Source organism: Eptesicus fuscus, chromosome 14 (assembly GCF_027574615.1).
Source record: "Eptesicus fuscus isolate TK198812 chromosome 14, DD_ASM_mEF_20220401, whole genome shotgun sequence".
Lineage (NCBI taxonomy): Eukaryota > Metazoa > Chordata > Mammalia > Chiroptera > Vespertilionidae > Eptesicus > Eptesicus fuscus.
The window spans coordinates 61,812,905-61,836,324 of record NC_072486.1 but is presented as its reverse complement, the minus strand read 5'-3'; the positions used below and the strand labels follow the sequence as shown (position 1 = coordinate 61,836,324).

Genomic DNA, 23,420 nt, shown 5'->3' with positions numbered 1-23,420 from the left:
ATAGAGTTTTCCAGCCCGAGGAGCAGGTTCCTGATTCTGTGAATCAGGAGGCGAGCCTTTATCACTCAAAAGGAATGAAGGAGTCATGGGTAGGGGCCCACCTGTCTATCATCAGAGTTGAAAGGCTACTTGGGAATCACATTGGCATTTTTGAGAACTGAGTCTGCCTCAGACACCTTATAAATACAGCTTGACTCAGCCATGGTGTGATAGACACCTTTGGGACATGAAGTGGATACTGTTCTTTGGGGCCCTTATTGGGCCCAGCATCTGTGGCCGAGGCAAGTTTTTTGGGTAAGTTCCCTTTGGACTTATTATTACTGCTTGGTTAGTTGAGAGATATGGGAGGCAGATGAATTTGGAAATGAATGACTGGTGCTACTTCAAGCGGTTTGGCATTGAGAAAAAAGCTCTGGGCTCCAGTCCCAGCTCTGCCCTGTGTCATCCTGGACAAGTTACTTGTCTCTCAGGCTCAGTTTTACCTGTGAAATCAGGACTAGGTAGTCTCTGCAGTCCTCCCTAGCTCCCTAGTCTCCTGCCAATTATTTTTTCTTCCTAGTTCTTATTTGTCCTGTCAGTCCCAGGCATCTTCTACTTTCTTACTGCTATATAGTATTATGAATTAACAAGAGTTACCAGAAATTGTTTCTAATTTCTGACCTGCTTAAGGGAAAACCTAGGTCTTAGGTGTCTTGGTTTTACCTCTTTGTTAACAGTGAAGGCTTAGTAGAGCTGGTGCTTTCTCGTTAGCACCTGGGACATGGAGATTTGATAGGTCTTGCCTAGCCACAGCTCTGAAGATTGACACGCCAGGATACACCTGTACACTGTGTACACACATGCTCCACACATAATGCTCTGCAAAGGAGAGGACATTTGGGAGGTAGGAGAGATGAAAGGATGCCACGGTACCCTGCTGGAAGATTGGATTCTAATAACTCATTACTGCATAAATGCTTTGCCATTTGCAAAAAGCTTTAGTGCGCCTTATCTTTTGAATTACACAACAACTCTGACAGGCAAGGGTGTTATTTTCCTTAATTTAAACATGAAAAAAACTCAGCTTCAGGAAGATTAAGAAACCCGCCCAAGGCCACTTAGCTGGTAAGCAGGGGAGCTGGAACTCTGAATGCAAAAACCATACCCTTTGCTGTAACACAAAGTAATCAGATAGAATCCTATGTATCTCACTGATCTATCTATATCTACCTGCTCACTCTACTATCTGGCTAAAGGGACTTTGGGGTTGTTTGCTGTGGTAATTACATTACCCCCCCTCCCCCTTTATATGTGAGGGATGCGTTCCAAGACCCCCAGTGGATGCCTGAAACCACGGATAGTACCAAACCCTATATATACTATGTTTTTTCTTATACATACATACTTAGGACAAACTTAATTTATAAATTAGGCACAGTAAGAGATTAATGATAATAACTAACAATAAAATAGAACAATTATAACAACATGCTGTAATAAAAGTTAACGTGCATGTGGTCTCTCCCTCTCAAAATATTTGATGGTCCTGTACTCACCCTTCATCTTGTGATGATGTGAGATGATGTGATGAGATGAAGTGAGGTACTCAGGACGGCGTGTAATTGAAAATTTATGAATTGTTTATTTCTCAAAACTTTCATTTAATAATTTCAGACTGCATTCTTGGGTAACTGAAACCAGGAAAAGCAAAACCGTGGATAAGGGGGAACCACTGTACTTATATGAAATTGAGTAATTTTTATGGTGATGACTTCTGCTCACACCTGGTCTCTACTACCAAATAGCTTAGAGGCCTTAGGCCCAGCAGGTGGCCAGGTAAGGAGATTTTCCTCAGGCAGTTCAGTGTAATAACTAACTTGCTGTCAAGCGGGCTGACACCTGGAGCTGTTAGGCTCCTGCTGCAGCTATTCAGGTGGCTGAAAAATCTTTATTTCTCAGGATACAGACTTCTCTTACAATACAGGGGGCACCTGGGTTGAGACAGCTGGGCTGAGCCCTGGAGTCCTCACCACAGGAGGGGGCACAGAAAGTGTGTCTGGGCTAATTGCAAATGGTTTTAATCATTAGTGCCGAGCTCACCCCCAAACCTGGTCTCACCCCATAGTACAGAACCCAGCCAAGATAGTGGAATCCTTCCTGGGGTCCATAGACATGTCACAGAAGGGGAACATTTAGATCAAGGTTAAGTTGGCCTCTGAGCATTCGAGTAGTTGGGAAGCCAGGGCACAGGTTGGCTTGGAGGGGGTACAGTGCTGAGGGGATGAAGATGATGGTTCTCCCCCCAACCTCTCAAAGCCTCCACCCTAGGCTTTGTTCTTTCTACTCAACTCGCCGACTTCCCTAGTCTGTCTCTGCTGGTGTCTTCTGCCTTGGTCTTCAGTCATTTTAAGGATGGGAAGGTGGCCAAGATGCCTAGAGATGTGGGGCAGGCAGAGAACAGGAAGTGGTTGCAGAACTAGTTGCAGCATCAACTGTAGCTGGCAGGCATTTAAGAGTTCTGGGCGGCCGTCTCTCAGTATTCGTGGTAGATGCTTAGCCTGGCTGGGGATGCAGCTAGGAAAGGTACAAAAACCAGGCCACTTGGGGAGGGACAGAAGCTCAGCACCAAGGGGACTATTGACTGTCCAGAACATGGGACAAGTGTGAAAGAGTGAGAAGGGATCACCAACCATTGTGTAGGCGACAGTGGGACAGCCCTGGGTATCGGAATGGACCAGAGTTACCAAGAGCTGCAAGAATACCTGTGTGGAGTAGAGGGGTGAACATGACAACCTGCAAATCCCATCATATCTCCCTCCCAGGCCAATCTTCCACAGTCAGAAGGAGCTTAAGGTCTTTGAATGGATTCCAGATGGTGGACATAGTTTGTGTTCAGCTACCCACACTGGGAAGGGCATTTTCCAAATAGGGATGAGGACAAGAAAAAGGCTGCCCTTCACCAGCGCCCACTTACGTTCCAGGTTTTGATGGACTGATGTTTATGGAAATAATGTTAAACAAGCTCTTTTTCCCAATCACTCTAGGTAGGGAAAACCTCATGGGTGATGGGAGTCGTCCTAAAGCCTGGGTGGGAGCTTGCTGGGTACCTAAGGAAAAGGGCTAGGTGTCTAGGCAGAGGGAACAGCACGTGCAAAGGCATAGAAGGGCAGAGTACATGGTGAATTTAGGATTTAATTGAGGCTGGAGCCAAGACGGTAAGGAGGGAGAAGTGGAGAAGAGATCGATGGGGAAGGACCTGACCAGCCCTTTGTCGATGTAAAAAATGTCCAAACCCGTAGAGAATTTTCATGTGAGTTGTTCTGAGTTTATTTGAACCAAACGGATGACATGCCAAGAAGCAAGCTCTCAAATGCTCCAGAAAATGACAGTTTTTTTGCAGTTTCTTTTGTATATCTGGAATGAAGGAGAAAAGGTAAGGAAGATTACAAGAAGGTGGGGATTATAGGAAAGTTAACAAGATTATGTGCTCCCTTGTGGGGTCAGAAGTAGAGGCTTTCAAAGGTGTGTGAACCTGGATGCATGAGAACAATGGACAAGGTTTGCTTAAGGTGAAGGTAAACCTTTTAGAGATCTGGGACGTGACTACCCACCAGGACTTGCCCAGTGAGGAATTGATCAGATTACTCTCTGAGGTTACTTTCGGTTAGATTGCAGAGCCCCTTTTTTGGTCCGAATCTTCCCTGCTGCCTCTCTGAATACTACAGCTGTGTCTGTATAACCTCTGTAGCTGGGCTGCTGAGGGCGTGATGAAATGGGCTGCGAATTTAATCATCAGCGCCAGTGAGATTCGCTGTGATCCGTTGTCATGGACTTCCAGGGGTATGGAAGTTCTGTTGTGAAGTAACCACTTTAGAAAAAGTAAAACAAATGCTCTGGGTGAATGTGTAACATGATTTCGATAGTTCTGAGAGCTCCTTATTTTTATGTTCCTCTTTTCCTCTCTTCCTGTTCTTTTTCTCTCCCCTGCTTTGTGATTGCTCTTGTCAGTGCTGTATTTTACAAATGCCTAATTTGCCAGTATCAGTGCACAGGCGCTTTCTAGAACACCACTTCTAAGACGTTCTTTTCCTGGAGTGTTGGGGGTGGGTTGTGACAGAGCCTGGGTTTGGCAGATGGGCCCTGGGATTCAGCCAGGAGGAAGGATTTCCCTTCTGTTGTAAACCCTTCCCTTTTTGCGAGGCTGCCCGCCAGTGTGTCAGGGAAGTGGTGGTTTGCACGCCTCATCCTCCCGGGGCTGCAGGCCCACACCTAGCAAGCCTGTTGGGTTCCGACTGAGAGCTGCCCAGCCGGTGGCTTCTCCACTCTGGCCCCGGCAGCACCCAGGGACCCCATTAGCTGCCCACCTCCCAGGACCCTGTGGAGTCCGGATGAGTTGGGAGAAAATGAGCCTTTGGCGCTGGCATTTCCTCCAGACCTGCCACCTGCAATGGACCATGTCTCTTTGGGCTGGGCTAGACCTCCCAGAGATCCCGGAGAACCTCACGGAACAAAGTTACACCCTGGGAGTCCATCCGGATTGAGCTGGCTTTCTGAGGAGGACATGCCGAGCTGCCACGTGAGGCTGCACGTTTAGCTCCCTGTGACAGAACCATTTTCTCTGTCAACAGGTCCTTCAGCCCACAGCTCTCTCCACCAGCGCTTCCTGCATTCATTCGTGTCAAAGGGATGACGCATGTGACAGCGTTGAGTGCAGATTCATTCGGCCCGTCACCTAGCAACGGCCTAATGGCTCCCCTGGCTACTTGAGCCGGCTGAGAGCACAAAGGCAGCTTTTCAGGCTCGTCCTTCTCCCACCCACACACAGGACTTCGGGGGGCCTCTACCCGTGCTGCTGCCGTGGATGCTAAATAGTGTATATGAAACAAGCGCAGGACGAATGGCCAAGGGGGGCTTGGGACCGGCCGGCTCCCTCTGGGCCCTCTCAGGGCCCCCTTAGGAGGATTGAATCCCAAGTTCAACCCCAGCACCTTGGCCTTTATCTAATTCCAATTTTTATAGGATTCTGGAGCTGGATGAGATCAAAAGAGCACCCAGTCTCCCCCCTTTTGCTAAGAGGAAAATAGCTAATCCTTCAGGGACGGAAGGTCTGTTCTCTTTTCCGGCTCTTTCCAGCATGGACCTTGGGCCAGAGTTTCTTTCTTAAAAAAAAAAAAAAAAAAGGAATTGAATTAAATTTTATTTTTTAAATTGAATTTATGGGGGAGACATTGGTTCACAAAACCATACCCAACAAAACTTCCTCTGCACGCTGCATCGTGCGTCGGGCCAGTTTCAGTCTTAGCCCCTGACAGTGAAGAACTGCCTCTTTATGTCTTGAGTTAGCTTTGCGTGTAACTCAGGAACATTCCTTTCTGCAAAATATATATGTTTTTCATTATAAAGTAATATGACCACATTACAGAAAACAGATACAAGGGGGGAAAAAGTCAGTCATCCATAATTCCACGACCCGAACATAAGCACTGTCAGCATTTGCTAGATTTCCGTTGTCTGTTTTTCTTCCAATGCATCTGCTTTTTCCATACTTGTGATCATGGCATACATACAAGTCTGTGTCCTGCTCTTTCACTTAATATTTCCCTTAAAGTTATACCATAAGCACTTTTTCATATTAGCCACGTAGTCTTGTTTTTAATGGCTGTACATTATAACCAAAGGCTAGACCATTTCCTCTCACTCGGCGCAATTATGTCTGGGATAGTAGGCTGGGGCTTATTTGCCAGCTGAAAGCTCACCATTATCTTTTGCTTCTCTCTCTCTCTCTCTCTCTCTCTCTCTCTCTCTCTCTCTCTCTCTCTCCAGGGATCAAGTTTTTAGGATTAACGTCAGAAATGGAGACGAGATCAGCAAACTGAATGAGCTAGTGAAATCAGACAACTTGAAGGTACCTGGTTCTCCCTAGTCCTCTTGGGCATCTTCTGATTTTGGTGGGAGAAGACTTGCACCACTGGCGTCATTTCTGGAGTTTCTGTCCTGGTCAATGTGCATTTCCGAGATTGAGAGGGTTGAAGGGGGAGACGTGCTGTACATCATAACGGTGCTGGGATGTGGGAAGCCTCAGCCGTGGGCTCCATCTTCCCATCTGCCATTGACTTATTATTATTATTTCTTGGGCTTTGCCAGGTATTGCCTGCTGGACAGGTCTGACCAGATACAGACAAAGTTTGCCTTCTTGGGCAGAACCCAGCTCCTCAGGGATCACCCTGCCTTCTGGCAGTTGTTCTAGAAGAATGAGCTAACTCATTATGCCTTTTACCTGAACTGTCCTTTAACCTGGTTTCTCTCTGTTGTCTTCAGCTCAGCCTCTGGAAATCTTCCTCTTCCTTGGGTCATCCTGTGGATGTCCTGGTCCCGGCTGTCAGTCTGCAACCAGTCAAATTCTTCCTCAAGTCCCAAGGCTTAGATTACTCAGTGACAATCGAAGACCTGCAGGTGGGTAAACCAAGTCTCCTGACTTGTCTTGCGTAGGACAAAGCAGCCAGAGTGGACCTGAGACATTTCCAAGGTCTGGTCTTATTTTTCTCCATTTTACAGAGGAAGACATTGAGGTTTATGGAAGCAAAGTGCACTGACTTGTTCGAGGAGCATGTTGTAGTAGGAGGGGCATGATAGGGAGGGGAATCAGACAGATCTGGATCCAAATCCTGATTTTGCCAACTACTATTTGTGTGACTTTGGACAAGTTTTTAACCTCTTGAGCCTATTTCTTCATTGGTAAAATGTTAATAGTGATAACTACTTCATAGGATTTATTGAGAAAAGTGATTAAGTATATGTGAAATGTCTAACAGTGCCTGGTATGTCAGAAATGTCCACAAGTATTACGTCTCTCTCCCTTTTCTTATTTGAAGTCAGGAGGGAAGAACAGAGTAGGGCAGGTGTTGGAGACCAGTCATAAAAAGCATCCTCTGAGGAAGGGGGAATGTCACCAACAGCCCCCAGCAGAGGGAACGCCACCACCCTAGCCAGGCACCAGTCTCACGACCTGTATTTAAACAGCAGGACAGTGTCTGGCTCATGTTCTCTCCTTCACCGAGGTAGGTTATGGACTAATTGGTGATTTGGCCCGGGAGTTTCCTGATGGCGTGAGCAGCTGTGAGCTTATTAATCATCCTCACATGTCATAGACATCTGCCAGGAGCCTTCAAAGTATGAGTGGTTATAAGAATTTCTTTGTTTCTGAATGGTTTCCCAAGCTGTGTATTTCAGAGGCACTGGATACCAGATGCGGGCTGATGTCTAGAGAATTCACAGTATAGAATAACAAAATAGCATATATATTACTTCCAGGGAGTGAGTGAGTTTTGAATGGGGTGATGTACAGTGGGCCCCAAGGAGTAAGATTTTATAGATACGTGGAAGATAACTGACCTCCTTTACATCTTGGCTTTTGGGGTGCTTGATCTGTGTGCCAAAGGTGCCGCCATCTTGGCTGGCTCATGACCACGGCATGGCAGAAGCAACGTGAATCTCCATCTCCAACGGACCACTTCACAGTGTTGCCATCTCTGTTTTAGGCCCTTTTAGATAAAGAAGATGAAGAAATGCAACACAACAAAGAGCAAGAACGGAGCAGTAATAACTTCAACTACGGGGCCTATCATTCCCTGGAAGCTGTAAGTGTTTCAGAGCAAGTTAAGATCAAGGTTATCCGTCTCCTGGATTTTGTGACCCCTTTCCTCACTTTCAGGAGGTACTCATCCTCAGCATGACATCCCTTCACTGTGGGGCTAAAATGTGTACACTTGGATTCCTTTCTAATTCTTGGGTTGTTTAACGCTCACCAGCACCTAAGGGCATAGTGAAAAGACAAACCACATTTTCTCCCACATGCATCCTTCTTTTCTTAAGCAACCCCTTAAAGAAAGCCATGAAATAATTGCAATCACTTCCAGTGCTTGCAAATTAACCTTCTTGTACCCCACCGTAATTCTTGTATTTTATTTGTTACTTATTCTAGGCAAGTAGATAAAGTGATTATTTCAAGGTTAACCAAGTATTTCCACTCATTTATCATGACTACTTAGAATATATATTTGTTCCATAATGCATTTTGGTGCTGTGTTTAGTTAGAAACCACTTTATATAGATGACTGACTTTCAAGGTAAGCCAACCCTTCACATGCAAAACTTGGAGCAGAATAATTTAATACGATAATTGGAACTTGAGGAATCAAGAGGAACTAATAGAATGGAATTGCATCACATACAATACCGTTGTCTTATGTCCCTCAGTGTCTTCTTCGTTAATCTGGAAACTGCTAGCTTAGGATCACACGCCAGTTTAAATTGGCCTTTGCCTTCCTATACCTCAATGCATGTTGCTCTTTATGTCCAGAGATGGTGCTCCTGGCATGCTGGTCAGGAGGCGAATACTTTGAGTTGTTTTTCTTCTAGTGAGGGATTATTTCAAGGCTGACTAACTGTTTGCACTCCCTTCCCAGGATTATCAGTAGCTTTGTTTATTGTGTACACTTCCAACTGCATTGCCCCTTGATCCTTCTTGTGACCAGTGACATACATCTGCAAAACAGCTGGACAAAGTTAGGAGTTCAGACCAGGGCCACAAATGAAAGCAGAGCTCAGGGTCCAAACAGGGATTAAACCCATGATGTTAGCTTCAGTAACACCAGGCTCTCCCTAGCTGAGCTAACCGGTTGCAAATGTCACTCAAGACCCTGGAGACATCATGGCTCGCTTTGCCTGCTGCGGGAGCCTCACTCCCTTATTCGCTGGCGTTTGGTTTTTGTTCCCTGGTGTCAGGTGCCATTGTTACCTGTTTTACAGACATCTCTTGTTCCCTGAGAGGCCTTTTACTGTGGGTTGGTGTACCATCATCTCCTCTTGGCTTGATCAGATTCAGTTGTGCTTTTTTCCCCTAAAACCAGCTTTTAAGAGCTCATCTCCTACAACCACTTAGGTCTTAGTTCTCTAGTGGGAATTTCATGTTTGTTTCTGCCAGAGTTTCTAGTTTCAGACCATTTGTGTGTGTTGTGGTTGCTTTTATTTTTGTTTGTTTCTCAGGTGAGTTTTCCCCCTCCAGTCTGGACTCATGAAGCGTTTTGACTTTTCCTGGGTGACTCTCTTTCCTCTCGTGGCTCAGGGTAGGCATCCGGCTTTCGCTCCACTTTCTAGGGTCAGTGGATAGAGTTTCCAGGCCCTTTTCATGGCTCAGTTGCCAATTCACAGCTCTCAAGTTCTAGCTCCTTGCCCCACAAGTCCTGTGCCCTCTATTCCCACTCCTGGTTTGCTGTAAACCCTCAGCCGCTGAGGCATATGTGTGGGCTTCATCCTCTGCCCCCCACTATGTCAGCTTGTTCCCTCTTCATTTCTGGCACCTGCAGTTCCCCCCTTTTCTGCCTTTTTAACTTGGCTGTGAATAATTTTCATTGTATTTTATCTGGCTTGCCTATGTATTTGAGGGATGGTTTCTTGCTTCAATTTGCCACAGTGAATGCAACTCTGATAAATCCTTTAAGCTTGATTTTATTCTATGTGTTGATTGCACATTTTCCTCCTCTGTAAAGTCCTCCTTCCAATTTTAAGGTCTAAATATGAAAATTTTTATTTCCTTTTTTTTTTGACCCTCAAAAGGTTTGAGCAACTAAGATGGATGAACTCTATTTAACTCATTCCTAGCCACGATCGACAGCTCTTCACTTGTTCTCTTAAAGCCTTTAGAGGAATCATCTTCAAACTGAGTGCCCGTCCACTGGAATGCAGGAAGAAACTATTACCACTACTTACATTTCTCTCTCTATATATATATATAGTGCATGCTAATATATATATTTCTTAAATATATTTCTTTATTGATTTCAGAGAGGAAGGCAGAGGGAGAGAGATAGAAACATCAATGATGAGAGATTGATTGGCTGCCTCCTGCATGCCCGCTACTGGGGATCGAGCCCGCAAACCGAGCATGTGCCCTTGACCAGAATCGAACCCGGGACCCTTCAGTCCACAGGCCAACGCTCTATCCGCTGAGCTAAACCAGCTAGGGCCATGCTAATATATATTTTTTTACTAATGGAGAAAGCGGTCCAAAAAGTTTGGAGATTTCAAGAACCTGGGCTAAACTGGGCCACGCTGTTGATCCAGTCCAGCTTGGTGCAAAGGGCCACACTGTTGGAGCAGTGGACTAGTTTAGTGGGCTATGATTTTGTGGATGGATACAAATGTACTATTTTCTAGAAAATTGTAGAAAAGGACTCTTTAGGCAGTTCTTTAAGAATAGCATCCCATGCCAATTATATTGTCAACCCCATGTTTAGGAGGCTGGAAGAGATCGTTAAAATCATCAACATGAAGTTCACAGATACCTACCCAGAGCTGAACAAATTTTTAAAACGCCTCTCGGTTCACTTTCTCACGCTTCAGATTTACCAGGAGATGGACAGCATGGCTGGAGACTTCCCTGACTTGGCGAGCAGGGTGAAGATTGGGCATTCGTTTGAAGGCCGGCCAATGTATGTACTGAAGGTAAGGCCCATGTTCTTTGAAGGGCCGAACTAGACACGGGCTCCTGGTTCCTTGTGCCCAGGACCCAACTATCGGGCCTCTGGCAGGGGCAGCTTTTTAGGACCTCCTTGACTTTAGGGAGGAGGGTGAGGTTGGAAGACATCTACCAGGGTTCAAATTTGGTCAGACAGGCAGTCTCCTACTTGCGCATTCTCATTCCAGGATTTGACTAAAAGGCAAGATTAAGGGGACATCTTGGGGCGGGCGGAGGTTGTGGTGTGGGCGTGGGGCTGGAGGAGGTTAGTATTCTGGAAAGCTCTCAGGCTATACACAGTCTTCTTCCTTCATTCTGTAAATAGCAAGACAAATTGGGATAGTTCTACCAATTCCATCCTGCTTCTAGGGGTACTTATTTGAAAAGCAATCTAGGAAGCTAATTTTAGGGTTGATGTAATTTTAAGCCCAGCCTCTGATCCTTGGCTGCACAAAGCCCAATTTCTAGGTATTTCTAACAGATTCAGGTCTATTTTGGCAGAAGAGGTAGATAATTTATGGCAGTAACATAAATTACATAAATAATCCAGCTGAATGAATAAAAAAGAATTTGGAGATGTGAACGACTGAGGATGCTAAGAATTTGTCGACCTCTAGCTTCATATCAGCCCCGAAGAACCCAGGCTTATAGCAATGGGTAAATTACCAGCAGGAGGAGACCTGCCCCCGAGCTGTTTGCTAAAATAATCTTCACACATTTAGAATATTTGCCTATCGGATGGAGACCCTGGATTCATTAGCACCGAGCTCTGTCAGGTAGGGGAGGGGGCATGAAAAGGCAAGACCCAGAATTCATTTAGTGCCATTTACAAAGAGCTAGAGTGAACCCCCTCTTCCTCTTTTTCAAAACTGAATTCATTTATTGCATCAGCCAGTACGGGCTGGTTCAGGCACTCTTGTCTCTCTCTGTTGGGATACCATTTGAGGTTTTTCAGGAGACACAATATTATCTCTAATCATACCGGCATTAGTTCACAATAGCAATTGTTTCCCTTCCCCATTTGCTTCCAACCCTGGAGCTGCGGCTGGGCCCACCAGCCAGCCAGCCAGCCAATTAAGTTCCCTAGTCACTGATAAACTGATAAATAAATGGTGACCTCAGGAACATTTGGTCTCTGAATTGTCTTAAATAGATTCAGTGACTAGGAGCGAGCTAGAGAGAGGCGAGGTGGGCTGAGAAACAGGGTCAGGAGGGTCATTTTCTGGTCTCTTTTTCCTTCCACAGTTCAGCACTGGAAAAGGCAGTCAGCGGCCGGCCATTTGGCTGAACGCAGGCATTCATTCCCGGGAGTGGATCTCACAGGCCACGGCCATGTGGACTGCGAGGAAGGTCATGTCACCTGGTATTAGGCGAGAATTCTGGTGGGCCCGGGGTGCCCCTGCAGCCTCCCATGAAGCTGGGCCCAGGGGATAAGGTGGGAAGGCACAGTAGGCCGGGGGCCTTTTCATTTCGGAGCAGCAAAAGGTCAGAGCCCCTTGGTCAAGACTCCGTGGCTAAAGAGTGCATTCATGGCAGAGAGCAAGCTAATGAGCTGCAGAGGTGGCCCCGAAACACTGACCCACAGTCAGCTCAGCAGAAAGGGAGCAGGGCCTTGCCAGCAGCAACACTCAGATGAGCTTTGCCTTTAGCCCTTTGCCAGCCCCCCAGACCCTCAGGGACCTCACGCTGTCTCCATGTCCCACTGGGAAGCCCTCTTTGAGCCAGCACTGAGAGAGGAGGGGGCATGTGGGTAGGGGGGATCCATCTCCCCCCCCCCCCTGCCCCGCCTAGCATGGGGGCTCAGATTCAGATTCCTAATAACTGTTCTAATGAGTGGCTCTCTGCTCCCCTGTCCCACCCCCTGGAAAGAAAGAATAAACCAGACAGCCCAGGACCCTGCAGCTGATGTCACCATGCAGCCATGCTCCCCCAGGTTTTCAAGTGCTCTGAGAGCCGTGTCTTGGTTGGTGACAGGGAGGCTGCGGAGGGTGGATGCTGTTTTAGGAGCTGGGCATCTGGGAAGATACACAGGCTTAGACCTCACAATCCAGCCTTCGAGGGCATCGCTGACACATTTATTATCTCTGCTTAGATTGTATCTGATTACGGGAAGGACCCAGCCATCACCTCCATCTTGGAGAAAATGGATATTTTCTTGCTGCCTGTGGCCAATCCTGATGGATATGTATACACGCACACTGAAGTGAGTAATACCAAATGGGCTGCATGGAGTTAAGACTTGTTTGCTGAATTCCTTGCTTTGCCACTAAATAGTTGTCTGACCTTGGAGAAAACTGCCACAATGTGCATGTTATAAGCTCCCTTGGGGTCTCATTTTCTAGTCATTCTCTGAGCTGAGAATCACCAGGGAATATGTTTTCTTAGAGAGAACAGTCTAATGAACTTCCTACATAGATCTTGAACAATTATCAACACCTTACCAATCTTTTTTCCATTCCTTTCCCTCCCACACATTTTTTTCCTGATGTATTTTAAAGCAAATCCTAGACATCAGGTTATTTCACCCAAAACTTCTTTAGTACACATCTCCAGCTAATGTAGTTAAAACAAAGAAACCATACCTGCTACTATCACCTTTAAAAAAAGTAATGGAGCCCTAGCCGGTTTGGCTCAGTGGATAGAGCATTGGCCTGTGGACCAAAAGGTCCCAGGTTCGATTCTGGTCAAGGGCACATACCTTGGTTGCAGACTCCTCCCCGGCCCAGGCCCTGGTCAGGGCTCATGCAGGAGGCAACCAACAATGTGTTCCTTTCACCTTGATATTTCTCTCTGTCTTTCCCTCTCTCTTCTGCTTTCCCTAAAAATCAAAAGAAAAATATCGTTGGGTGAGGATTAACAACAACAACAAAAAAAGTAATGGAAATTACTTAAGCCAATTTGTTGCAATTAGGATCTAAATGAGATCTGATCCTGCATCTATATATTCTTTGATTTCAAAGAGGAAGGGAGAGGAGAGAGAGATAGAAACATTAATGATTGATTGGCTGCCTCCTGCATGCTCCCTACTGGGACTTGAGCCCACAAACCAGGCATGTGCCCTTGACTGGGAACCGAACCCGGGACCCTTCAGTCCATAGGCTGATGCTCTATCCACTGAGCCAAAGAGGTTAGGGCTGATCTTCCATTATAAAAAAAGATTTTTAAAATTGATTTTTAGATAGAGAGGAAGGGAGAGGAAGAGAGATAGAGAGACATCAAAGTGAGAAGAACATCGATCTGCTGCTTCCTGCCCCTCACCTTCCTGCCCCCTACTGGGGATTGAGCCTGCAGCCCTGCAGAAATCAGGAATCGAACTGGCAACCTTTTGGTGCATGGGATGAGGCCCAACCAACTGAGCCACCCTGGCCAAGGGCCTATACCTGCAGTTGGTTGTTATGGCTCTACAGACTTTTTTATTCCATAACAGTTAGCACTACCTTCCCCCCCCCACCCCACCTCCTCACCCCTGCAACACACACACACACACACACACACACACGTATCTTTTAAAAAATATCATTCATTTTTAGAGAAACCAAGTAAATTGTCCTGTAGAATGTTGCACATTCTGAATTTGCCTGATGGCTTCTTGTGTGCCATTTAATTTATTTTCTTATTTCCGCATTCCCTATTTTCTGGTAGTCAGATCTAGAGGCTTGGTTGTATTCAGATTAAGTTTTTAGGCAAGAATGCAATAGTTGTGCACTTCCTATCACATTAGTGATCATTCAGGTGCACAGTGTTCATTTGTCCCACTTTTTCCACAGCCAAAAATTATTCAATGGGTGCAGGTGGTGTCAACCTGGTTTGTGCATTATAAAATTCTCACGAGGGCATTTTGGGGGAGTCTTTCTCTCAGAGCCAGAAGGGCTCAGCCTCCTCTTTTTGGGGTGAGAGGACAGGAGCCCTGATGATTCTCCAGAGAGAACTGTAAGCCGCTCGCCCCATCCATGGTGCCCATTTCCATCTTTGGTCCCCAAAGAAAACCTTCCCCTTTCGTGTGCTCTGGCTTATCTCTGGATGTTTGTTCCTTCCTTGGTGGATTTTTCAGAACCGACTTTGGAGGAAGACACGGTCCCTACATCCTAGAAGCCCCTGCATTGGTGTTGATCCAAATAGAAATTGGAACGCTAGTTTTGCCGGTAGGTTGGGGAGCTGGTTTTCAAATCCTGTTACCCCTGGGTAGCCTGGTCCACAGGACTCCAAGCTGGCAGAGCGGGAGCCAGGTTCCAGGCTAGCTCCATTGCTGATTCACTGACTTGGGCGAATCCCTTACGCCCTCTATGTCTCATTTTTTGGTTTTGTTTAAAAAAATTTTTTTTGTGTGTGTGATTTTGAAGGAACAACTTAGCAATTCCTGTCCTCCCGAGAGCACACTAAGATTTAAAAACCATCGCAGTCTTAGATATACACTTCCATGCCTCTTCCTCATAGCCTGGCTGCCTCAGCTTGTCCTGGGCGGGTGAAGGGCTCCTGGAGGCAACTCAGAAGAGAGCAATTAGCACTTTTTTGTGTGTTTTGTTTTGCTTTGTTTTTTAATCCTCACCTGAGGATATGTTGTTTTTTTTAAATTAGTATTATTGATTTTAGAGAGACAGAGAGAGAAACATTGATCGGTTGCCTCCCATATGGGTCTGACCAGGGATTGAACCAGAAACCTGGGATGTGCCCTGACCTGAATGGAACCCGCCACCTTTCGGTGTACGGGATGACGCTCCAACCAGCTGAGCCACACTGACCAGGGCAAGCGTGTCACTGTAACAGACAAGATCTTGCGGTCTATCCTTAGATATATACATATGTGATAGAAGGAGAATAAGAATTAGGACACCTGGGTTGGAAGTTCCTACTGTTTTAAAATCATTCTCACAATCGGCCAACTGTGTGTCACGTACTTTCCCGTACATTATTTTATTTACAATTCTTCCGACCTAGTGAGTGAATTTTATTATCTGCAATGAGACGATGGACAATCTTAAGAGTTTATGGTTGAGTTAGGATCTAAACTCATCTTACAATTCCAAATTCAAATAGTTCTCTTTCACTGTTCCACAGATGTTTTGTTCTTAATATCGACTTGCACAGTACTTGCCTAGAAATACCACACCAACCAGTGGAGGGAAAATAATGTGACTGAGAAAGGAGCAGATATTCCACAGCTGGAGTGGTTTTACACACCAGATACCTCAGGGAACTATATTGTGAAGTAATATTGAAGACAGTATTTCTAACACCTGACAAATAATCAAGAGATTTTAGCCACAACAATAGATTATTTTGGCAGTGCTTTGCCATTAAGATCTGAACCAAGAGAACAAGTTGACACCAGAATAAATGGAGTCATTTTCATTATTAATTGGTATTCATATTAATTATCTAGAGTACTTATTAATTACATCTCATTGTCAAGTGTGATATTAATTATTTATGACAATTGTTAATGATACAATACAAGGTCAACTACCCTTTTAAAGGAGTTCTGCCAGTTTTCTTTCTCAGCTGTGGCAGATCTAACACCCCGACATTCCCCTTCTGCACCTCAGTATACACCCACCATGGACTAGGGGCATCTAACAGTGACCTGTCCATTGCCAATACCTTCCGTCCATCCTTTGGATTGTGGATCCTTCATTTCTGTTTTTTGGCCTATGGGTCAATGTTTCTGCTTGGGCTGCCCCCCAACAGGACGGGGAGCCAGTGGCAATCCTTGCTCCGAAGTGTACCATGGACCCCATGCCAATTCAGAAGTAGAGGTGAAGTCGGTGGTAGATTTCATTCAGCAGCACGGGAATTTCAAATGCTTCATCGATCTGCACAGCTACTCACAGCTGCTGATGTATCCGTATGGGTACACGGGAAAAGAGGCCCCAGATGCTAATGAGCTGGTGAGTAATGGGCTGCCTTCCACCCAGCCCCAGGCCTGCTTTACCTTCAGCTGCTGCCAAGGTGGTTGTTCTACAACTTTATAGGGAAAGTCTGGGAGCCTGGGCTTATTTCTTTAAGGGCCCAGGCTTCTTTCCCTGCTTATCAGACCCACAGGGGACAGGAAGAAGATGGTGCCCTTATGTCTGTGTTTGCTGTGACTTCCAAGAACCACTCCTGATCCTTGCCTTTCCTTCTCACTTGTTCTGACCAAAACTTATTGCAGACCCACTGCTTGCCAAGAGCTGGGGTGGCACTGTGTTGGGCGAGGGGGAGGTGCTCCTCACTCCAGTTAAGGTAGAGTTAAGTAGGGTGTAGGCCACAGCGTAGGGGTACTCTGTGTCTCATACAGTGACTCACCCTAGGATGTGAACAGGCATGGAGGATGGACTGAGGGAGCTGGGCTGACATCTGCAGAGTGGGCCTCTCCCCGCTGTGCTGGTCGGCTTCCACATGCCCCTCAGCCCAGGCCTTAGCTAGCCCATAAACCTCCCAGCAGATACAGGGCTCCTGGCTTGGTGTGGGCAGATTCTGGTCTCAAGTAGGCACTCTGCATAGGACACATCTATATATGGCAGCCCCACCTCTACCTCCACTCTGGAATACCCAACTCTTAGAAGGTTTTCTCTTGAACATACTTGGCCTCACCTCATGATCATGAACATGACATTCCCTTCCCTTAGGATAGGTGAAGATGGTGGTGCCTGTACTAGATTCCTAATGGGCTGGTGAGCAGCCCTCCAGGTCTTTGGAGAGCTGGAGTGTATAGTACACATGCTTTTAGAATGCATATGCATCTTTTTTCACCTCCTTCTTTACCCCCTTCCCCAAACTAGTAGTAAAGAACTGGGGTGTGATGGGAGGAGGAGTTCCCCTCATTTTGTAATCAGCCTTATCTTTAGTTGGACGGGAAAGAAGAGGAGACCAGAAGGGAAAATTGGGGGAGCAGCTGAGAATCTTCCAGACCATTACAGTGCAGAACAGCTGAGGAATGTCAGGCTGCGGGATCCACTCTTTCTCATTCTGCTGACTCCCCTTTCTAGGACAAGGTGGCGAGGCGTGCGGCTAAAGCTCTGGCTTCCCTGTCTGGCACTCAGTACCACGTGGGTTCTATCTCTACCACTGTCTGTAAGTATTTATTCTTTATTTAGAAAGGCTTTGAGAGGAAACTTGAAATGGAGCAGGAGAAGAGCAGCAAGTTAGACTTCCTCCACTGTAATCTGATTGTCTTTGTTGTTAGTAATAGACTAAAGTTATGTCAAACCTGTGTGGTAATACCTGTTGCAGGCAGTCACCTGCATCAACATCATCACTGCTATCTCATGCCATTTATCATGTGCCCATGATGACTTGCCTGCCAGGGTGGTATGGTCTACATTCCTTATCTTCCATTAAAGATCCTGACATGGTTTATCAAAAATTCATCAAGCCCATCATTCCATTTTCTTTTTTTCCTCCCCATCATTCCATTTCCAATGAAAACCCATATTTGAATCGGCAGACTCAGGTGGTAGTAGTAGGGTGGATGAGACTCCTTCACCTTGCTATCAGAAATGAACACGTGTTGGAGCATGGCACGGTGGGAACTGGGTTAGGGTGTCCTCCCAACAGTGGGTAGCATCAAGCCAAAAAAGAGAAAAAACCACACCAAGACCCCAAATCTGAAGATGGTCTTGAGGCTCAACACCTACAACCTCAACCTCATTTTGAGGAAATAACCTTTGTTTTGGTTTCTCACCGGAGTGTTTCATCTGAACAATTCACTCTATTCCTGCTGAATTCCTTCCAGTCCCTATGTTTTGTGAGTCTAATTTCTAAATTAAAAAATTGAAGAAAATGATCATTCTCCAAGACACTAGCTATAAATGGGAAATGTACATACAAATGTGGGGAGCTCAGCTCTGACCCCTTTTAAGTTAGTGTCCTTCTTTTTCCCGCTAGTGCCTCCTCTGTAGTTTCCAACAGTTGATCCACCCTCAGAGCCCCTCAAGACTTGCTGATACTGGATTTGTTTTCTCTTCTGTACTGTAACCCACTCTCCCATTCTACCTGCTTTATCTTCCATTAGCTATTCCCTTCCGTCTTCCTCTTTTGGGAAGATTCTTATTTATTTATTTATTTATTTATTTATTTATTTATTTATTATTGATTTCAGAGAGGAAGGGAGAGGGAGAGAAATAGAAACATCAATGATGAGAGAGAATCATTGATCGGCTGCCTCCTGCAAGCCCCTTACCGCAACCCAGGCATGTGCCCTTGACCGAATTGAACCCGGGACCTTTCAGTCTGCAGGCTGACGCTCTATCCACTGAGCCAAACCAGCTGGAGCTATGGGAAGATTCTTCATCTCACCTCCAAGGTCCTCTGATCTCAGACCTCGTTTGTGTTTCATAAGCCACCATGCTGCATAAGGCAGTTAGCATGATGTTGGTGTTTGTGTTGCTAATTGCAGCAACAATTCATTAATTATTCATGCTTTATTATTATTAGTGTTGTTAAATGGGAACTCCTCAGAGAATAAACACATCAGGGAGTTTCTCCATCCTCTGCTTAATTAGTCAGAATTGAGTCCTGGACCAAAGAGAGCTAAACAGACTGGGTAGGAACTCTCTGAGGAGGACCTCTCAAAAGGTCTTTGTGGGTCATCAGGATCCTGACTTCTGGGTCAAATACCAGGTTAAAGAATAGCCTTGTCCTCTCACATCAAACGCATTCTTCTCCCTAGCTTAGCTGTGCCAAAATCACGAGATACTCATCACATGCCTCCAACAGAAGAGGAGGAAGGCTCTTTTGAGTGTTTTCCAGGAGACTTTATTTCCTACCTCTTTCAAGAGCCCATCTTCTGTATTCTTTATAGGCTTTGTCTGCCCTCCTTGCTTTCCAAAAATGTAATCAATTTTTGTGTAATAACACTTGAACTCCATGGGTTATGGAATATGCTATACAAATAGTTGGTGTTTGCCCTTTGAGAGCTGGACTTTTTCTTGGGCTTACCATTTTAGATGAGAATCATTCTAAAATCAATGAAAATCATTCTAAAAAGGAATTCACATTTTCTTGCCCTTTAAACAGATCATGTAGAAGAGATTTAAGCTCCTTTCTTTTTATTTTTTTTATTGATCTTAGAGGAAGGAAGGGAGAGAAAGAGAGAGTAACATGGATTGGCTGCCTCCCACATGCACGCCAACCGGAAATTGAAGCCACAACCTGGGTATGCGCCCTAACCCGGAATCAAACCTTTTGGTGTATAGGATGACGCTAAAACCAACAGAGCCACACCAGCCAGGGCTAAGCTCCTTTCTTTATGACTCAGTGGCCTCCTGAATATCAATTGTTATATCCTGAAGGCTTACTGTGCCCTATTGGACTAATTATTCCCTGTGTTAAACAGCCTGGCCTGTTTTGCCTCTTAATTCTGTGTCTGCTTTTTAGAGTTTCCATGTCTCCTTCCTCTGGTCAGACTGTACCTCTTACTGATTTTGATCTACTAAGGGCTTGGAAACAAGTTCTCTGGGCTGGTTTGGCTCCTTAGATTGTGAGTATTAAGGATGGCCATTACAGCATTGTTTATAGTCACAGAAGACTGGTAATCCACAAAAGACTGCTAAGCATCTAACTGTCCATCAGTAGAGGGCTGGGAAAAAAAGCACATTTGGTGCATTCATCAGTGAAACAGTCCTGGAGTGAATGAGGTGGGCCTATGTGTGCTAATAGGAAATAACCTTCAAATGTTAGTTAAGAAATACAGTGTACAGGACAGTGTAAATAGTATGATCCCATCTGTGTTTAAAGAAAGAAAAGAGTAGATAGACTTTGAACAGGGACCCAAATAAAGTGAAGTTCATGAACTCGATCACTTTGCTCAGCAGAGGTCTTCTTGTCTCCTTCCTGAATTTTGAATGCTCTGAAATAGTTGAGCTTGTGTATGTAACCTCTAGACACCTCTGGTGCCACTGCCTGTTTTTTGTTATTCAGCATTTTCTCAGGATAGAGAAAGGCTATGGGAACCACACAAGGATTTCAGAGAGTGTAGGAGAGCATGTCCCGTCCTCTCAGGGAGCAGGCACTCTCAGTGGAACCAGCATCTCTAGAAAAAAATCACAAATGGTATCATGAAAAACAACCCTCAGGAACAATGGAAAAACGAAAGGAAACCATATATTTATTTAACTGACATGTAACATGCCAAATGGACTAGAAGGAGGTTGAAGAAAGCATAGGCTCTATCTTGAGATGGACTTGGGTTTAAATTCTACCCTTTCCATTTTCCATCTGTATTTCCCTAGATAAAGTACCCATTCTGAGCCTGGGTTTCCACATCTGAAAAACAAGGACAATAATACCTACTCTCATTGGGGTTTTAAAGGTTAAATGAGATCATAAATGTAAACTTTCCAGTGTAATGACTGGCTCCTGGTAGATGTACAATAAGTGATAGCTGCTATTGGCATAATTAGTTTATTTAACATCATCCACACTTTTGCACTCTTACCCAGTTTTTGCTCTGGTAGAGTTTGAGAAGAAGCAGAAAAACGGGTCTCTTGCTTTCCCCCCAGCCTTTTGGCAGAGGGATGTTCCAAGGGCTGTGCTTTCTCCCTGGGTACCAGTTATCTCTTGCTATGTAAAAAGTTATCCTAAAACTTAGCAGCTTAGAGCAAGACACATTTATTTTTTTAAAAACTGTTTCTGTGGGTCAGGAACTCAAGAGTGGCGTAGCTGGGTGGGTCTGGCTCGGGGTCTCTCATGAGGTCAAGATGTCTTCCAAGGCTACAGTCATCTAAAGGCTGGACTGGGCTGGAGGGTCCGCTTCTTCCGTGGCTCCCTCAGGTGCCCGGCAAGTGGTGCTGATTATGGGGAGGCCTCAGTTCTTCACCACATGAACCTCTTTTTAGGGCTGCTTGTGTGTCCTGACAACATGACAGCTGGCTTTCCTCAGAGCAAGGGGTCCAAGAGAGAGCAAGGTGGAAGCCACAGTAGCTTTTATGGTCTAGCCTTGATGGTTCCACACCTTCATTTCTGTAGTCTTTTGGTAGTTACACAGGTCAGGTAAGCCCTAATCAGTGTAGGGGGAACTATGTAAGGATGTGACTATCAGGGGACAAGGATCATGGGGGCTGTCTTGGAGGTTGTCTACCGTACCGGTCTCTGTAAAGTTTGGTTTTGCATAACCTGTAGGAGTCTATGGAATTAGTGACAAGGTGGGGATGAGGATTTAAAATCTCTTCAATTGAGACTAGTGAAGACCCTCATGGTGTAGGACAGCCTGAGACATATGAACCAGGCCAATGTCTGTGTCATAGGCCTAATGATTTGCAGAAAGAACCCTGGGTCCCTAAAGAACCACAGGCAGGCAGAACTCCCGGCCCCTTCTCATTTAACCCTGAAAGAAACTGTGCTTCAAAGGTGTTTTCTCTTCTGATCTGCAGATCCAGCTAGTGGGAGCAGCGTTGACTGGGCGTATGATAATGGCATCAAGTATGCATTCACTTTTGAGTTAAGAGATACTGGGCACTATGGCTTCCTCCTGCCAGCCGACCAGATCATTCCCACTGCAGAGGAGACCTGGCTGGGGCTGAAGACCATCATGGAGCATGTGCGAGACCACCTCTACTAGATGAGGAGCCCGCTCTGTCTACACTTACATATCCTCCAATGTATGTGCGCACGCTGAAGCCATATTAAAGGGAGATTATTCCTTCACATGTGTCAGAGCCCTCTAGCTTTGGAGAGGACAGAGGCCGGCCCCTCTCCAGTGCCCCTCCCTGAAGTTCCTATGTTGTGGTGGCACAGCTGAGAGAAGGGCTTCTGTCACTTGCCATATTTCTGTCCTGTTGTTTCTCTGAACCCTTTGTATACCTTTCCTTGGGCCACTCTTAGGATCACCCCTTACTGGTGGCATGTCTCTACCTCATTTTTAGAACAAAAGGGTATCTGAGATGGTTCTCTAACCTCATTCAATCCAGCCAAGCTTGGTGACCTTGCTCTGGTGGGGGCCCCCCGAGGCAGGTGCCGTGGGAAACAATGCTATCCGTCTCAAGGATGATACAGAATTAACTTCCTTTCATTTATCTCACTCCTTGAACATGTTTTTCTTTGAAAAACAAATCCTGCGTGGTCATCAGTATAGGTCATCTTTGCCCCCCTTTTTGTTTTTGTTTGTGTGTTTTTGGTCTGAATATAAAGTAGGTTGTCACTTCTCATCACTGGGCCCCAAATTCCCAGATACTACAGTCCCGATCGCATCCTTTTTGTTATTCAGTGTCACTGGGATCCCAGAAGGGAATCTGTGTCACTATAGGTACTGCTCACCCAGAAACTTTGAGTAAAGTGATGATCTATCCCCATCTGTCCTATGGGCTCACCTCCACTTCGCCTTTGAACTTACTTCAAAGATCTTGCCCTCACCCTAAAGTCCTAAATCACTCCTCTGGCCTGGATAATCTCACTGCCTTGGCACATTCCTGCCTGTGCTCTGGTACCTCGTGTTTCATTTTTTTTTTGGTCTTCTATTTTGCACCCTGGCCCATGAGTACCACGGTGGAGCCAGGCTTCATCAGTCAGGCTCCGCTTGTTCCATTCTGCCTTAGCATGTTCCATCTGCACCTCCCCCCCCCCCTTTTTTTTTATTTTTTCAAACATGTCTGTAAATCTTATCCGTCTGCCTAGGATTTGTGCAGCATCTGGTGTGTGCTCATAAGCCAATAAATATTCAATATGAGTCTTATGATTGTCTCCTATTCTTCACCTTTACCTGAATGGAAGCAAGCCATGGTTTTGAATATGCAGCTCTTTATAACGTCAAAAGTTCATTTTAATCTCTGTTCTTATCACATGACACGTAGGAAGACCTTCTCCATCAGGTCGAGGGGCCCCAGAGGGGCAGTGTTGCCTTGGTGATTTCGTTCTGGTCGTGAGTCTAGTTCTTCGTTTTTCAGCTCAGAAGCTTGATATTCTCAGTGTCCGTGTTGATTAGACTCAGGGATGCTGACTCACGCCTACAGAG

The 23,420-nt window shown here is 45.6% G+C and overlaps 1 protein-coding gene across 1 annotated transcript; it reads left to right on the top strand.

The window, feature by feature from the left end:
* The first annotated feature begins 224 nt into the window (after window positions 1-224).
* CPA4 (carboxypeptidase A4) lies at window positions 225-23,130 on the top strand. Its single transcript, XM_008154011.3, has 11 exons — window positions 225-294; window positions 5,803-5,884; window positions 6,298-6,432; window positions 7,518-7,616; window positions 10,381-10,482; window positions 11,741-11,845; window positions 12,588-12,698; window positions 14,547-14,637; window positions 16,181-16,380; window positions 17,461-17,545; window positions 21,844-23,130. Exons 1-11 carry the CDS (start codon window positions 227-229, stop codon window positions 22,029-22,031), a joined length of 1,266 nt encoding a protein of 421 aa, XP_008152233.2. The 5' UTR covers window positions 225-226; the 3' UTR covers window positions 22,032-23,130.
* Window positions 23,131-23,420: the final 290 nt, after the last annotated feature.

Bases quoted from the DNA above. Each gene is read 5' to 3' on its own strand.
- CPA4 (XM_008154011.3), top strand. From the start codon at position 227: ATGAAGTGGATACTGTTCTTTGGGGCCCTTATTGGGCCCAGCATCTGT. The intron at 6,433-7,517 runs GTGGGTAAACCA...TCTCTGTTTTAG, and splicing joins TGACAATCGAAGACCTGCAG to GCCCTTTTAGATAAAGAAGA. The intron at 14,638-16,180 runs GTAGGTTGGGGA...GCCCCCCAACAG, and splicing joins TTGGAACGCTAGTTTTGCCG to GACGGGGAGCCAGTGGCAAT.